The sequence below is a fragment of the Pectinophora gossypiella genome, chromosome 2, assembly GCF_024362695.1.
Source record: "Pectinophora gossypiella chromosome 2, ilPecGoss1.1, whole genome shotgun sequence".
Taxonomy (NCBI): domain Eukaryota; kingdom Metazoa; phylum Arthropoda; class Insecta; order Lepidoptera; family Gelechiidae; genus Pectinophora; species Pectinophora gossypiella.
This window is the reverse complement of record NC_065405.1, coordinates 8,724,144-8,740,214: the sequence shown is the minus strand read 5'-3', so window position 1 is coordinate 8,740,214 and position 16,071 is coordinate 8,724,144. Positions and strand designations below refer to the sequence as shown.

Sequence of the window (16,071 nt, the reverse complement as noted above, 5' to 3'; positions counted from 1 at the left end):
TTGGTAAGTAGTTCTTTTTATAATTTTCCCGCCATGGACCCGCCCGAGGATCCTGGGGGAACGCCTCCTGTTGTTGCAAGTTATGTTACAATCTCTAATGTTGCTTCAACGAATGAAGAAGCAAGTATGGATACTGATGGTTCTTTAGTTCAGGGGAAAAAACGAAAGCGCGTTTCACGCTCTAAAATGTGCAAACATTGCAATAAAAAAAGAAGGAAGGGTCATGAGAAGAGGCTATCTGATTGCCAATGTCTATCTGAAACTGAATCTAATATCCAGCCTGCATCCCAATCTCTTGATGAAAACCAAACTCAGAATATCTCTTTGCCTTTATTTAATGAAACTGTTGCGTCACAAAATATTTCAACTGTCGCTGACAACCACTCTCCACAGTCTCAAATTGCTCGGAGGACTTATATTAGTTCTGATGCAGCTCCTTACACATTACACATCCAGCATAAGCTGACATCGCCTGATGATGGGGTTTCTTTGCATCCTGTGTCTTTAGGTCGATTCCTGAAACAAAACAAAGTTACAGGTATAGTGGATGGAAGCTTAAAACGAATTGGAAGGAACAGAGTATCTCTCTCTTTCAAAAAGTATGAAGATGCAAACTCTTTTCTTGAAAACCCTATTTTAGACTCCTCAAAGTATAAAGCTTTTATCCCTACATTCTCAGTAATTCGAATGGGTGTGGTTCGTGGAGTACCTGCTGAATGGAGTGAAGAAGAAGTGAAGGAGAATACGACAGTCTCTATAGGCTGCGGTCCTATTCTGAAAGTAAGGCGGTTGAATAGGAAAGTCATTATTAATTCCAAGGTGGAATTTAAACCAACAGAATCTGTAGTACTGACCTTTGATGGTCAGATTTTACCGAAAAGGGTCTTCATGTGTTATACAGCTCTCCCTGTCGATCTTTACATTTATCCAACCGTACAATGTTTTAGTTGTTGTCGCTATGGCCATGTGAAAACCCAGTGCCGCTCGCAACCTAGATGCTTTAAGTGTGGTCAGGGCCACAATGGAGATACCTGCTCAGTTCATGAAGAAGATGTCAAGTGTTGCTTATGTAATGGCAACCATCAGGCTACAGATAGAAAGTGTTTGGAGTATGAGCGCCAACGTGCTATAAAAGAGACCATGGCAAAGTCATGCATCTCTTATGCGGAAGCTTTAAAGACTCATCCGGCCATAACAAAGATCTCATATGCTGAAGCACTTCTTTCATCCCATCATGTCCCAGATAATGTCCCACTTTTAACATCGCCTTCCCAAGCAGCTAAGTCCCCTTCTAAAGTCTCTTATAAAAAAACTGTTCTTCAAACAAGAAAAGCTCCTCCCAGGACTACAAAAGGCTATGACGTTCAGAGTCATAGGGAACTGGTTAGAGAGTATGATTTGCCTGCATCTGCTAATGGAACTGCTCTGAAATATCAAGAAACAGTCAATGATCCTTCTAATATTCCGATTTCTGAACTTATTATAGCCCTATTAAACTTACTTTCGCAGTCAAACTTAATTCCACCGTCCAACGCAGCTCTCATTGATTCTCTTGCACAAATCTCTAAAACACTCCATAATGGACCTAAATTCCAAAGTTCTCCAGTGGAACTGCAGGAGCGTAATTCCTAAAAAACAAGATTTATTATTTTTAGTTAACAAGTACAAACCTCTAATTATAGCATTACAAGAAACTTGGCTCAAGCCAAGTTATAATTTTAAAATTTCAGGCTACTCTTGCATTCGAGAGGATAGACCTGATGGATTTAATGGTGTTGCTTTATTAATAAAGCATCCCACTTCCTTTACACATAAACAAATCAATCATAGAAATGATTACTCTGTTGTAGCTGCAATTATCAAAAATATCTGTTTTGTTTCTATTTATATTCCACATCCCTCTTCTCAGATATATAATGAGGTACATAATATTCTTTCCTCACTTCCTAAACCCTTTATAGTGTTAGGGGACTTCAATGCCCAGCATGTGTCGTGGGGAAGTTCTTTATCCAATACAAATGGTAACACTGTTTACAATATGTTGGACACACTTAACCTTTGTATCCTTAATACTGGTTCACCTACCCGTCGCACCTCTCCTTCACAGGGAAAGAGTGCTCCAGACTTATCAATTTGCACCCCAAATCTTGCTCCATATCTTTCTTGGGAAGCCCTTAAATACACTTTTGGAAGTGATCATTATAGTCTTATTATCACTCTGCCTTTTCAACACGAAACTGTTCGAAAACGGATTCGTTTGAAATATAAATTATTGAATGCCGACTGGAATACTTTTAAATCTCGAATGGAAAGTAAAATTTGTTTTTTTTTTTTTTTTTTTTTTTTTTTTATGGCACTAGTGTTGCTTTGTGCCAATGTCAAGTATTAAAAGATTGGGAAACGAAAAGGAAGGAAATAACATTCGGGAACGGAAATTTACATAAAAATAGGATCAGGTAAATGGGATAAAAAATAAATATGAGAGTCTAATAAAGTATAAATGAATTAAATAAATAGGATGTAGAAGTAGGTATTATATCTGCTATAGTTTAATATCATTTAACAAAAGAAAGGAAAATATAATATCACAAAACAAAATAGGATTTAAAATTAAACAGGAAACTCGAGTGGGAAGAGGAACATTGGCGGAAATGAGGGCATTAAGGAATGATGAACGGTCATATTTAGTGCACACAAAGAAAATGTGGTCCAAGTCCCCAACATCAACACCACATTCACACATGTTACTATCCAGGATGCGCAAGCGACCAAGGTGTGCAGGCGTGCACACATGGCCGAAACGCATCCTGCAAAGCATAGATACTGCCTTCTTAGAACTTTTAACCTTAAAAAACCAAGGCTTAGAAGGTATATGAGGTTGTAAATTATGATAGAGTTTGCCCTTCAGACGGCTACTCTCAACCCAAGACTCATGCCAACTCTCTTTGAGATAGGTTTTAGGTAAACTAAGCAAATCATGGAAGTAGTTCCTATAAGGAAACATGTCACCATCCTGCACAGCTTCTTTAGCCAATTGGTCAACTTTCTCGTTGCCCCAGATACCACAGTGGCTGGGTATCCAAACAAAGGTTACAGAAAGGTCACTCAACCTACACTGAAGCAACTTTTCTTTAGTTTTTTGAAATATAATTGGGTAATAAGGCTTCATCTTGAACGGGAATTTTTCTAATGCCTGCAGGGCGCTTTTAGAGTCACAAAAAACAACGACTTTTTTCAATTTTGCAATAAGGATATATTCAAGAGCCTTCAATAAACCAAAACATTCTCCAGTAAAGACTGAGGTTTCAGGAGGGAGTTTAATTTTTTGAATAATGTTGTATTGAGGATGAAAAATGCCTACACCAACACAGCTAGAACTACACTTCGAGGCATCTGTGAAGATATGGTGCCATTCTGGCCAATTCTCACCCACAAATGAATTAAATTTTGTGCACACGCCAACGTCATTTTTATCAAAGTCCAAATAATATCGAATATCAGGTGATATCAGTAAAGATTCGTATTTGATGCTGTATAGAGCAAGGGTAGGGGACCGACACAAGGGAGACTGAAGCGAAAGAAACTTTTTATAACTCATTACTAGACATGGAATAGTTTTATGTCGCCAATAAGGAGAATTGTCAACGAGGTGAACTAAATCAAAGAGTTTAGAATGTAATAAGTGATTTGAAAACTGCATAGATTTAAAGAAAAACCGGTCCGATAAGTATTGCCGTCTTAATCGAAGAGGCGCTTCGACACACTCAACCTGCATTGCATTTACAGGACTAGATCTCATTGCTCCCAATACGATCCTTAAAGCTTTGGACTGAATCTTGTCCAATTTATCCAAACAGTCTTTGTTACCTCCTTCTAAAAGAAAAGTCCCATAATCAAGAACACTGCGAATAATTGCATTGTATAATAATTTCAGATTAAAGGGATGTGCACCCCACCAAACACCCGAGAGACATCTCATAACGTTAAGCATTTTTTCACACTTGAGCACGATGTATTTAAAATAGGCAGCTCCGTTAAGATGACGATCCAACACTACTCCTAAAAATTTTGCATCCTGCTTAATAGGCAGTGAATTGTGGTTAAATTTTACTATAGGTATTAAGTTCGGCCGATCGCGTGATCGGGAAAAAACTACTACAGAACTCTTATCAACAGAAAGACTTAGTCCATTGTTATTTAGCCAGCACTTTAAAAGACTAAGTGAATAAGTCAGCGATTCACAAGCACTATCAATATTTTTATGAACACAGTAAATAAGCAAATCGTCAGCATACTGTAACACGTTAGCACTATTAAGCAAGGATGATTCCAGGTCGTACGCATAAATATTATACAGCAGTGGACTGAGCACGGAACCTTGGGGTAGACCCCTGTAGATAGTGCGACTAACATCAAGTCCATTACTAGATATCAAAGTAACGTGTCTAACAGAAAGCATATTAATGATGAAATTGACTAAGATAATAGGCACATTCAAATTAATCAATTTGTCTTTCAAAACAGGAATAAGTACGTTATCATAAGCTGCCGATATATCTAAAAACGCCGCAACTACAGAATTTTTCGCAGAGAAAGCTAACTGAATATCAGTAATAAAAACACTAACACTATCAATAGTACATAGACTCTTACGGAAACCAAACTGACTACGCGACAATAACTGATTCTTCTCAATATACCATTCCAAACGATTTTTGATAAGATGTTCTGCAACTTTTGCCATTACTGATGAGAGCGCTATCGGCCTATAAGAGGTTGCCTCATCAGAAGGCTTGCCTGGCTTTAATATTGGTATAATATCCTGAGAACGCCATGAAGTTGGTACATTTCCAGAAGTCATTACAGAGTTAATAATATTTAAATAATAATTTAAACCAGAATCACTAAGATGAGAAAGAAATGAATAAGGAATTCCATCCGGCCCAGGTGACGAATCCTTTACAGTAGAAATCACTCCCTTTAATTCATATAAAGAGAATGGAGAATCCAATGAAAAACAATCCTGCAAAGGTCTAGCAGGTGAAGGAGAGGTAGAAAGCAGTTCTTCTTGGGGAACCGTCGGAGGAGCAAGCCTGTCGAGGAAACTATCTGTCAATTGCGGAGACAACATAGAAACTGAAGGAGAATCATTAAACGCTTTCCTGAAACATCTAATGGAACGCCAAACCTCAGAAGGGCATGTTCTTGGGGAAAGAGACGCGCAGAATGCTCTCCAACCTTCTAGTTTTTTATCCCTTAAAATAATCCTTGTTTCCTCAATAGTATTCTTCAAACTGTGTAGATTTTCATCTGACATGTCATCTGCATAAATTCTCTCAACCTCTTTTCTTCTCCGTACAGCATAAGAGCACTCCGAATCCCACCAAGGTGGCATAGGAATTGAATCACGCACAGTTCTCTTAATTGGAAAAGATTGATCTGCAGCTTCAAGAATGCACAGAGCCAAAGCTCTAGAACATTCATTTTCATTGTCAATTGGGTTCTCTGGTAATTGAGATAATTTGTCATCAATAAGCTGTCTAAATCTATTCCAATCTGCATTACTTAAACGGTACTTCAATCGGGGAGTACGCCTCACATTTTTAGCATATCTTACTAAAGTGGAAATTATTAATGGGAAATGGTCACTTCCACAAGTAGACCGAAAAGTAGACCAAGTAAAATTAGATGCTAAGTTAGGCGTACATATGGTTAGATCAACAGCACTTTCTGTCTCGCACAGACGTGTACGTTCGCCAGTGTTTAGAATGCATAAGTTATAGTTATCTAAAATGTCTAGTAATCGCCTACCATTCCACCTGGTCACCGCACAACCCCAAGCTATATGGTGGCAGTTGAAATCACCCATAACTAGAAAAGGTCTACGAAGAGAAGAAAAAAGGCTTTCTATCTCCTGAAACGCATGCGCATTTGGATGAGGAACATAAACAGACACATAAGTAATATTATCAATATTTATTCCAACTGCATCAATCATAGTCAAATTATTATTAAATGAAACTCGAGAAAATTGTATCCCATCCCTAATTAACATGGCAGCACCGCCATAGCTGTCATCTATGTTATACCTGTCACTGTCATAACTAGCGATGGGTCGTTATCGGTTTTTGAGATAACGTAACGTAAGCGTTATGTGATTTCCAATAACTAGTTTCTTAACTAGTGATTTTTATAACTAGTTATTTTCACAACGTTCTGAAGCAAACGTGATAATTGTAACGTAAAATCGTTTGGTTAGGTAGCAGTATAACTTAATTCTTCTTCACGCACACGTATCGTGTATCAGTAAAACATATACTTGTTTCATTCACACTTACGCTCGTGTTTCATTTAATACACGAAAGAAAGGATCGATTTTGTTGCGATCCTTTTTTTTAGGCGCGTTTTACATTACTCGTTTTACTCCTTTACGTTGTCAAAGCTATGTGTAAGGTGGTCAATGTAAAACGTCGTTTTCATCTTGTCATTACGAATATTGTAAAACCAGTGATTTTGCGTGAGTAGTGAAAGTAGCCAAACATCGACGCTATGCCTTAAACATAAGAGTGAATTTGATTTAACTTTATGGCGTTGTGATTAAAAGAGTTATTGAAGACTGATGCCTATTTCGATCGTTTAAATGGCGTTATGAATATCACTAGTTTTTGTTGTAGTGGAAAACGAGTGATCACTGTTCGAGCTCGTAACTGCATATATAACCAGTTATGGTTAATAACGCCCATCGCTAGTCATAACGTATACAACAATAACCTGAAATTCTGAAAACATGGTCTGGCTTTAACCATGTTTCAGTTAAAGATATTACAGCTGGCTTATATTTATTGATAAGATAAATTAGGTCAGACTTTTTGGGAAGAATGGACCTGCAATTCCATTGAATTATCGTATCCATTGTTGTTTTTTTGAGATAGAGCATTACAAATAACGTCAGCGTTGTACGGTTTTAAGATTTTGTTTTTAAGTAAAATATTGACAAGATTCATAACCATTTCAATGATTTGTTCTTGGTCTTCCGGATGATGATTATCAGGATTTTTGGCTTGCAGAGCACACCCATTGCTAGGTGATGGAGGTTGAAATTCGCGAATTATAGCATTATGGGCCGCACGATCATATCCCTGAACAGACCGGGGCGGAGCACGAGGCTGTCTGAATACTGTCTTTTTGTATGAAGACGAAGTGGGAGCATTGTTTGAGTGTGGTTGGCTTGACTGGGCATAAGTAAAATGTTGGGGTGAGGTTGCGAGTGCATCTGCATACGATTTCGAGATAGGAGGATGCAGTTTGATGGCCTCATTATATGATATACATGAGTGTGCCATAGTATTCTTAATATCTTTTTGCCTTTTGAATTCAGGGCAGGCCTTGCTTGTGGCAAAGTGAAATCCAGAGCAAGCTACACATGAAGCAGCATCCTCCTCAACAGAACAGAATTGACCTAAATGATTTTGAGCACATTTATAGCACCTAGGTTTGGATTTAGAGCGGCACTGATCTTGGGAGTGTCCATAGCGGCAACACACGAAACACTGAATTGTTGGGTATACGTAGATTTCTACGGAAAGAGCATTGTAACACATAAATATTCTTTTAGGAAGTACCTGCCCATCAAATGTAATTACAACTGTTTGGGAGGGTTGCCAAGATGGAGCTCCATTAACAATCACTTTGTGGTTAAGGCGCCTTACCTTTAAGATATTACCACAGCCAATAGGAGTAGAGATATTCTCTTTAACTTCTTCCAAAGACCAGTCTGATGGGACTCCTCTTACAAGGCCCATGCGTGTGACATTAAACGTTGGGATGAAAGCTTTGAATCTATTTAAAGCGAGCTTTTCACTGGACAAGAATGAGTTAGCATCAGTAAAAGTTGAGAACCCTACAACACATTTGTTCCGCCCTATGCGTTTAACGCTCCCAGGTACAATGTTTTGAAAATTGTTTTTCTTAAGAAAGTTACCAAATGCAATAGGGTGCAGGATGGTACCACTATCTTCAGCATCAGTTATACGCTGGACATGGAGGATGTATGGAGCAGCATCTGAACGGAGGTACTCTTTCCGTCCAATTTGAGGAGAGGGCTGAGAAGGTGGAGGATTTTGTCCTATTGTCGAAGAATGTTGTTCAGAAACATTGTCTATGTTGGGAATACATGAAGAACTGTTATCAAAGCCTTGATCATGTTTAAGTGGTTCAGGAGGCGGCATCAAGTGTGATTCGTCGAGATCGTTGCAAGAACAAGAAGAATTATCGCACTCTCCGTGTTGTTTCTTTCGTCGTACGCGCTTATTACACCCTTTACAAGTTTTTTTAGAGGCACGGACCCTCTTGCGGCCTGGATCTATCGACCCATCCGTTTCCATTCCTGAGCCGTCAAAACCATCGTCCACCGAAATAGTTACATTGCAAGCAACAGCCGGGGGACTCAAGCCTTCGCTTGAATCCCCCGCCAAAATGTCGTCAGGGGGTTTGTTCATAAGAACATGAAAATGAGTTAAAAACTTACCAAATGGCTGATATAGATATATATACACTAATAATACAACTTATAATACACTAATTATACTACAATACACTTATCTGATCCAAAAAATAATTAAATTTTCAAAAAGCAAGAAGAAACACATCCGACGTACTCGAAGTTTCCCGCCCTTTCAGTAAAATTTGTTGTTTCCCTCCTGTAACACCTGGAAATGAAACCTCTTGTGCAGAGACATTTGCCGGAGCGTTTATAGAGATAGCTAATGAACTTTTTCCGATGAAAGAAGTAGGCTGTGGAATACCTTCTCCACCTTGGTGGGACAGTGAATGTACAGAGGCTGCTAGAAAACGTAAAGAAGCTGAAAAGTTATATTTTGAATGTTCAACAGATGAAAACTTTAATAAAGTAACTGAAAATATCGAAGCTTGTAAAAAAAATGTTTAAACAAAAAAAATTTGATGGATGGAGATCTTTTTGCCTATCAATTTGCCCAGATGTTAGCCCATCTGAAGTTTGGGCGAATATAAGAAGATTCAGGGGTGCTTTCAAGGAATCCTCTCCTTCTGCTCTTCCTCAGAATTTGACCCATAAATTTATTGATACCCTAGCTCCTCCTTATGTTTCAGAGTTTATAATGATTTCACCAGCTGTCGATGATCGTACTGGACTAAACAGCCCCTTTTCTCTCCATGAAATGAAAGGCGTCTTATCAAATGTGAAGGATTCAGCTCCTGGCGTTGATGGAATACCATATTCATTTGTAGCTAATCTAGGTGATGATGCTTTAGGTTATTTGCTTAACCTAATCAATAGTTTTATGCTATCTGGTAATATACCCCCTGCATGGAGAGTTCAAGAAGTGTTTCCTATTCTGAAACCTAATAAGGATCCTACCCTTGCTTCATCTTATCGTCCTATTGCTCTGTCATCGGTCTTAATTAAAATTACTGAACATCTGGTTAAAAATAGATTAGAATGGTTTATGGAGAGCAAAGGTTTACTTAGTAGAAGTCAGTACGGCTTCAGAAAAGGTAAAAGTACAATGGACAGTATAGCTATTTTTGTCACTGATATACGACTGGCATTCTCTTCTAACCAGTCCGTCGTAGCAGCTTTTCTGGACATTACTGCAGCTTACGACAATGTAGTTTTATCTATACTATATAAGAAATTATTGGCTTTTAATGTACCTTCCATGCTTTCTTCATTTATCATAAATATGCTCTCTGAGCGTTGTATTCAGTTTTTTACGGATGACGAGCATTTTTTGTCACGATTAGTCTGGAAAGGTCTCCCACAGGGGTCGGTACTCAGCCCTTTGTTGTATAATGTTTATAGTTCAGATCTAGAATCTTCCCTAGATGATAATGTGAGTATTCTTCAATATGCAGACGACCTCCTGTTGTACTGTTCTGACAAATCTATTCAGAATGCCTCTTCAGCCTTATGTCGGTCTCTTGATTTGCTTAAGGTTTGGTTGGATTTAAATGGCCTAGATGTTTCTTCTCCTAAAAGCTCTGTAGTTGTGTTTACAAGACGATTAATGATCCCTCCTGTAACTGTTACATTTAATAATAATCCTATCCCAGTAAAAACTTCAGCAAAGTTCCTTGGCGTCATTCTTGACGATAAATTATCGGGTAAACATCATATCGAATACGTTACCGGTAAATGTGATCGTAATTTTAATATTCTTCGATGCCTTGCAGGAGTTTGGTGGGGTGCGCACCCTTATTCGCTTAAGTTATTTTATAATGCATTAATCAGGAGCATAATAGACTATGGTACCTTCATTCTTGTGCCAGGTAGCGTAGAATCTTTTCAGAACCTGGATTCCATTCAGTACAAATCTCTGAGATTGATTTGTGGTGCCATGAGATCCAGCCCAACTAACTGCTTACAAATAGAATGTTCCGACCCTCCTTTGCATTTAAGGCGTCAATACTTATGTGATAAGTTTATATTTCGGTCTTTTCAACTTATCGACCACCCTCTTTACCAGAAACTTCAGTTACTGTTTGATCTTACACTTTCTTCCCCTTATTGGTCCCACAAACCTATCCCATGTCTTGTTAAAAGTTTTCAAAAGTTTATATATCTTCAAGCCCCCACTCACAGACAGCCTGCACATCCTTTGTTTTGTGACGAATTTGAACCTTTAGTTCTATCCCCTGATGTATCCCTAAATTTGGGCTTTATTAGAAGTGATCCTAGTGTAAGTGCCATGTTCTGTCTTACAAAAGATTTACAATGGCCTCATGCTCATCATATATACACGGATGCATCAAAGCTCTCGTCATCAGGAAATGTTGGTGTGGGAGTGTACCATGCTCAGTATAATATAATTCAGAAAATTAAAATGCCACCAGAAACGTCTGTTTTTACTGGGGAATGCTTAGGTCTTTTTAAAGCAATAGATTATATTATAACCATGAAACTTAAGAACACGGTAGTTTTTTCAGATGCTAGAAGCAGTCTTCAGGCTTTATTAAAATTTCCATTCAGAACTAAAATAATATTTCCGATTATTATAGATATACGAAGGTCACTGTATAAATGTATTCGCCTAGGGTATTCAGTTTCTTTTTGTTGGATCCCTGGACACAGCAAAATACCTGGCAATATCAAAGCCGACCTTCTTGCTAAAGAGGCTGTGGATAGTGGTGACTTATTTACATATAAAAACTACACCCATGATTTAGTTAATTTACCTAGCTTATATCTTCATGAATATTGGGGGGATGAATGGGCAGTGAGTTCTCAGACCAAAGGTAAATTTTATTCATCAATTCAACCAATTATTTTAAGCAAGCCTTGGTTCTTCCGGGTTAAAGTTGGCAAGAGAGCAACGTCCTGCCTCATACGTATGAGGCTCGGTCATACATGCTGTGCCTCTTTCCTTGCAAAGATTGGCGTTATATCAAGTGGCGACTGTGAATGTGGTTTGGATACTGGTCATGTTAACCACATTTTTCTGGCTTGCCCTCTACATGACAACTCCCTTCTTTTTAAAAATCTTTTATTACAAAAAGTCCCTCTTCCTACATCTATTTCGGTCCTACTTGCTTCTAATGATCCTCAAATATATAAGTTGTTAGCCACATTTATTCAAGTAAATAATATAAAATTATAGTTAAATATATGTTTATTTTATACCTATTTATATGTGTAAGTATATTGATATTCCTTACCTTACCTTATGATCCTTTATTTCAAAATTTCGTTCCTATCCAAATTCCTATCTCCATAAACGTTTCCTAAGTCTTTATCCTCTACATTCAAATCTACATTTAATGGCAAATATGCAAGTCGCATGACGCCAAAGAGAAAAAAAAAAAAAAAAAATATTTTTCTTTCTTAGACGAAAATTGTCCTCGATTTTGAGTTGTTTGTTAAATAACTTCTAAAAATGGCTAAACCTAAACCGGCAGATGCGTCCGAAGATGCGAAGAAAATTGTAGACGATGCAAAAAATTTTATTGAGAAAGCTATAGCAGACATTGGAAAAACCTCCGCAACAAAACAGCTAATTTTAGGAACTGCGTCTGGATGGTATGTTAATCATTAATTTACTTTACTGTTCAATTTCCGTAATATATAGAGCTTTTTATTTAATGATACGAATAAATGATGAAACAGAGTACCTAGTCTATATTTGGTATGATGACAAAGAGAATGATATCACTTTAACTAGCGATGATCCAATGTTTATATAGTATACATATAATATACGTAACTCTTCCTAATAATACTATTGTATTGTAAGTATACAACTTATTTTAGGATCACCGGATTCATAACTATGAAGATTGGTAAAATTGCAGCAGTTGGCCTTGGAGGCAGTGTGATACTACTACACATTGCTAGTCAGAAAGGATACATCGACATTAACTGGGATAAAATCAACAAGAAGGTTGATAAAATTAGTGACAAGATTGAGAAAGAAACAACAGGCCGGTCTCCTGACTGGTTTGAGAAAGTAAGTTTTATTTATATTACATAATATGTCTTAATTAAATGTCTGTGATTCTGTCTTACTAATTGTTGTACATGTAACTTGACCGGTTTAAGTACAAACTCATATATCAACTCTTGGTATTCATCAATGTTAATCATTGTCACTTTTTAATTTAATTTCTTCTACACCTTTTACTAAAATATTCCAATTATGTATTTATTTTGTTCCAGGTTTTATTATTTGTCAAAGATAATTCCTATTATTCAGCAGGGTTCACAGGAGGATTCTTTTTTGGCATTGCTTCTTCGTGAATTCCAAAAATTTCTTATCAATTTTGTGTGAGTTTTGCATTGCAGTTACTTAATGAACCAAAACCGGTCAAGTTAAGATATTTTATTTTTATTTTCATAAACTTTTTAGTATACTAACATTCTTAATGAGTTTATGGATGCTTTAAGCTATTCAGCTTGTTAACTGTAACAATGAAATAAAAAAATCAAATCAAAAACTTGATTATATTTCATTTGGTACATAGAGATGATCTATCTTAATATGCTTAGAAATTATTATTTATAATAAGAAATTGTTTAACTGCAATTCTATAATTAAGTGTAAGTCACTTAGCAGTTGTAGGAAAATTATTTTAAGCTTCCTTTGCAGTGCCATTGTGGTACATAGAGATGGTTTATGTACACCACTGCACCATCTCTAGGTGTCTGCAGGAATCAGGGCCAATGTCTTCTTATTATAAATAACAATTTCTAAGTATATATTAAGATGGATCATTTAGATTTTTTTACCATAAGCTCTTTTGTATGGAGGTTTGTTTCTACTTTTTAATAATTTTTATATTCTTCTATTGCTATTAATGTTTTGGGGATTTTATTATATTTTTTATGGCTACCACGGGTCTATCACTAAAAGATACATAGGTTTTTTATAACCAGAAATATCTTTGCTCATGATTCTGTATAAATACTCAAGGTTTAGTAAATAGTATCTATGTCAATATTTTTCTGTGTCCCACCCGAGCTAATAGGATATATTATTCTTATTAAGTTTATTTCTTTTGTTACAGGTGGAAAGGTTTGTTGATCGTAAATTAGATAAAGCTGAAGATTTAATAAAGAAGAAGGAAGTGAAGGCTAAACGCTGGTACCATAATTTCACTGGAGATGAGGATTACCATGCCACAGAGAGCCATGTGTTTTTCACCTCATTTGTAGCTGGCATTGCTATTGGAATGCTTTGTGGCAAATAAAGTCTTCCACTGTCACTTATCGTTATAATCTTCAGTATTTTCATTGTAAAATTGATTAGGCTTAGGAATTAACTTTTTGTCTTGTGTATTTAATGTATCTAGTAGGATTAAATTACTTTATTTCCAATATAAACATTAAATATGGTAATATATTGTGTATGAATCAAAATTGTCCGAATGAGTATATGAAGCATCAGTATAATATCCAATTTTAGATTTAGTTAATGTATCTTATATTATTTTTATCTTGGAAAAATGTCTTCATAGAAATATAGTGTTACAAAGTTTTCAATATGTTTTATTAATATATTTTTCAAGTAATTGCCTAACTGGTATGAATCCAAATACATTGCTCAAACATTACAACAAACCACTATAGAAACAAAAAAGCATCACAATTAGTCAACAATTTGTTTATTGTAATGATCAAATAATGCTTGAGGTGATAAATTTTCTAAATATTCCTTGTATTTCACAATGTAAGTTTTCTTTAATTTCAGGAGAGCTTTTTGGTATCTGGCTTTTTCTGGTTTTGTTAGTGATTTCCAAGTTCTATCATGTTGCCCTTCCATAGCTTGAACAATTTTAAAGAGTTCTTCAGCTGTCCTGTAAAATAAAGAAATATTAAGTTTTGTGGGTTTATCAATCTAATCACCTATTGTAGTGTTTACATTAATCTTACTTACTTTACGTTAGGTGGAGTAGGCTCTGGTAGCTGCTCTGATCCAGAAAGTTCATGAGCATGAGCCATACTATCCTCATTTTGGGGGAAATTATCATCAAGATTTCTGTCATTTTGAGGTTTATTATCTTGTTTTTCATTTTGAGATTCTTCTATTTGTTCTTCCCTGAAAATACAAGATATTAGAGAAAGAAGACTGTAAGCTGTGCCTGTAATGCATATTCTTAAAAAAAAACTAAGTTTTATAAAGCTGGTTTTTCTTTTATTTTACTTCAGTTCAGTATACCTTATTATTTATAACATACCAATTATTATTAAATAATTCTATTGCTGTCTTAGTTCCAGATCTATTTAAAATTATTGTTGCATCAGTTTCAATTGTGATGTTTTGTTGGGCCTGACTCTCATCAATATTTAGATTTGATATATCTTGGTGCTCTTTGCTCTGGTTAGAGGAAGTTCTGCAAGTAAAATAGATAGTAACTTCATGATTGGGTATTTGCTGCATGATAAATGTAAAAAAAATACTCATCTCCATTAAAAATATTACCTTTTACACTGTTTTTTTTTCAAATATGGCTTTGCATGTTTTAAATATTCTGCAAATTGCTTTCTATATTGTGTTTTGCAATGATTAAGTTTATCGTAAAACTGTTGTTTTTCTGGATCAGTTAATGAAACCCAGGATTTTGTTGCTTCAATTAAGATATTGCGGTACTGTAATAGAAGGGTGATTTTATTACCTAATTAATGTTGTAAAAAATCATGTAACACGATTCATTCAAAGAAATAACAGAACTCTAAGAAGTATTTTTTCTATATTTTTATTTTATAATAGTATTTTATGCAACAGTTGTATAAGAAGGGTCAAAAAATGCGAGTGGCGTGAGTTGCGATGTGAGCCTTGGCGAACATCGCAATAAGAGACGCCACGAGCATTTTTTGACCTAGTTATACAACGTTGCATACAATACTTTTTCTACGACGACGTAATTTTAAACGAAACACAAAAAAATTCCAATTTATTTTCCAACGCGCGGGAAAATGGCGGCAAATGTATACTTTTTTTTTATAGTATATCTATGGCACCAAACAAAGTAAAGGTGCCAGTTTCCAGGTCAAAAAAAAAAAACAACAACAATGCTTTTTTGGCGACATTATAGTACAGTTACACTTTGTAAACAATGCTTTTATAGGCCATAGAGCGTACACTTTTTCAAAGAGTTTAATTATGTATGTACTTATATTAGACTTTTTGGTTATTTAAATGCCAGATTAAAGTAGAGGAGTAGAAAAAGATTGGTACCTACCTACTGTAAATCACATTTTATAAAAAAATATAGGCATACCTTTGTAGCACTCGAACCTTTTTTTTTGCAGTACAGTTTCACATATAAAGATGAAGCCGATGGCGGTATTTTATCAGTTTTTCGTTCCATATTATAAATTAGAAAGTACAGTTCAATCAACACCACGCATTGGTTTAATTTGTTTCACTAAAAGTTACTTTTGACTCCAGAATTTCGGCAATAAATTCGATTAACTCACAGATTTGACTGACAGTCTAGATTAGTGTTGCCGCTCGATAGCGCCCTATCCCTGTCGATAGTTTACGATCGAAAACTATCGATAGTTTACCAAAAAACGATAGTATCGATACCATCGCT

The 16,071-nt window shown here is 36.0% G+C and overlaps 3 protein-coding genes across 4 annotated transcripts in view; 1 reads left to right on the top strand and 2 right to left on the bottom strand.

Annotated features, from left to right (window-relative positions):
* Window positions 1-15,610, bottom strand: part of LOC126377695 (zinc finger protein on ecdysone puffs-like) — a 54,455-nt gene extending 38,845 nt beyond the window's left edge. The window contains exon 1 of the mRNA XM_050025481.1: window positions 15,240-15,610. The gene's annotated coding sequence lies outside the window, so the exon portion shown is untranslated. The remainder of the gene's footprint in view (window positions 1-15,239) is intronic.
* On the top strand, window positions 11,827-14,009 carry LOC126377865 (FUN14 domain-containing protein 1). Of its 2 annotated transcripts, XM_050025888.1 has the most exons (4): window positions 11,827-12,055; window positions 12,287-12,482; window positions 12,692-12,799; window positions 13,540-13,678. In XM_050025888.1, the coding sequence occupies exons 1-3, from the start codon at window positions 11,913-11,915 to the stop codon at window positions 12,770-12,772; spliced, it is 420 nt and encodes a 139-aa protein (XP_049881845.1). In that variant the 5' UTR covers window positions 11,827-11,912; the 3' UTR covers window positions 12,773-12,799; window positions 13,540-13,678. The 2 variants fall into 2 exon arrangements, with proteins under 2 accessions (XP_049881845.1, XP_049881833.1); XM_050025876.1 differs by lacking the exon at window positions 12,692-12,799 and having other exon boundaries at window positions 13,540-14,009.
* Window positions 14,000-15,996, bottom strand: LOC126377849 (uncharacterized). Its single transcript, XM_050025836.1, has 5 exons — window positions 15,754-15,996; window positions 14,955-15,121; window positions 14,710-14,865; window positions 14,409-14,570; window positions 14,000-14,328 (listed from the first exon to the last, which is right to left on the bottom strand). Exons 1-5 carry the CDS (start codon window positions 15,841-15,843, stop codon window positions 14,121-14,123), a joined length of 783 nt encoding a protein of 260 aa, XP_049881793.1. The 5' UTR covers window positions 15,844-15,996; the 3' UTR covers window positions 14,000-14,120.
* Between the last annotated feature and the right edge of the window lie 75 nt (window positions 15,997-16,071).

What these genes read in the sequence shown, in the direction of transcription:
- LOC126377865 (XM_050025876.1), top strand. Translation starts at nt 11,913, where the DNA reads ATGGCTAAACCTAAACCGGCAGATGCGTCCGAAGATGCGAAGAAAATT. An exon ending in TTAGGAACTGCGTCTGGATG is followed by an intron (nt 12,056 to 12,286) that starts GTATGTTAATCA and finishes AACTTATTTTAG; the next exon opens with GATCACCGGATTCATAACTA. An exon ending in CTCCTGACTGGTTTGAGAAA is followed by an intron (nt 12,483 to 13,539) that starts GTAAGTTTTATT and finishes CTTTTGTTACAG; the next exon opens with GTGGAAAGGTTTGTTGATCG.
- LOC126377849 (XM_050025836.1), bottom strand. Translation starts at nt 15,843, where the DNA reads ATGGAACGAAAAACTGATAAAATACCGCCATCGGCTTCATCTTTATAT. An exon ending in AAAAAAAAACAGTGTAAAAG is followed by an intron (nt 14,866 to 14,954) that starts GTAATATTTTTA and finishes TTTTACTTGCAG; the next exon opens with AACTTCCTCTAACCAGAGCA. An exon ending in CCTACTCCACCTAACGTAAA is followed by an intron (nt 14,329 to 14,408) that starts GTAAGTAAGATT and finishes TTTATTTTACAG; the next exon opens with GACAGCTGAAGAACTCTTTA.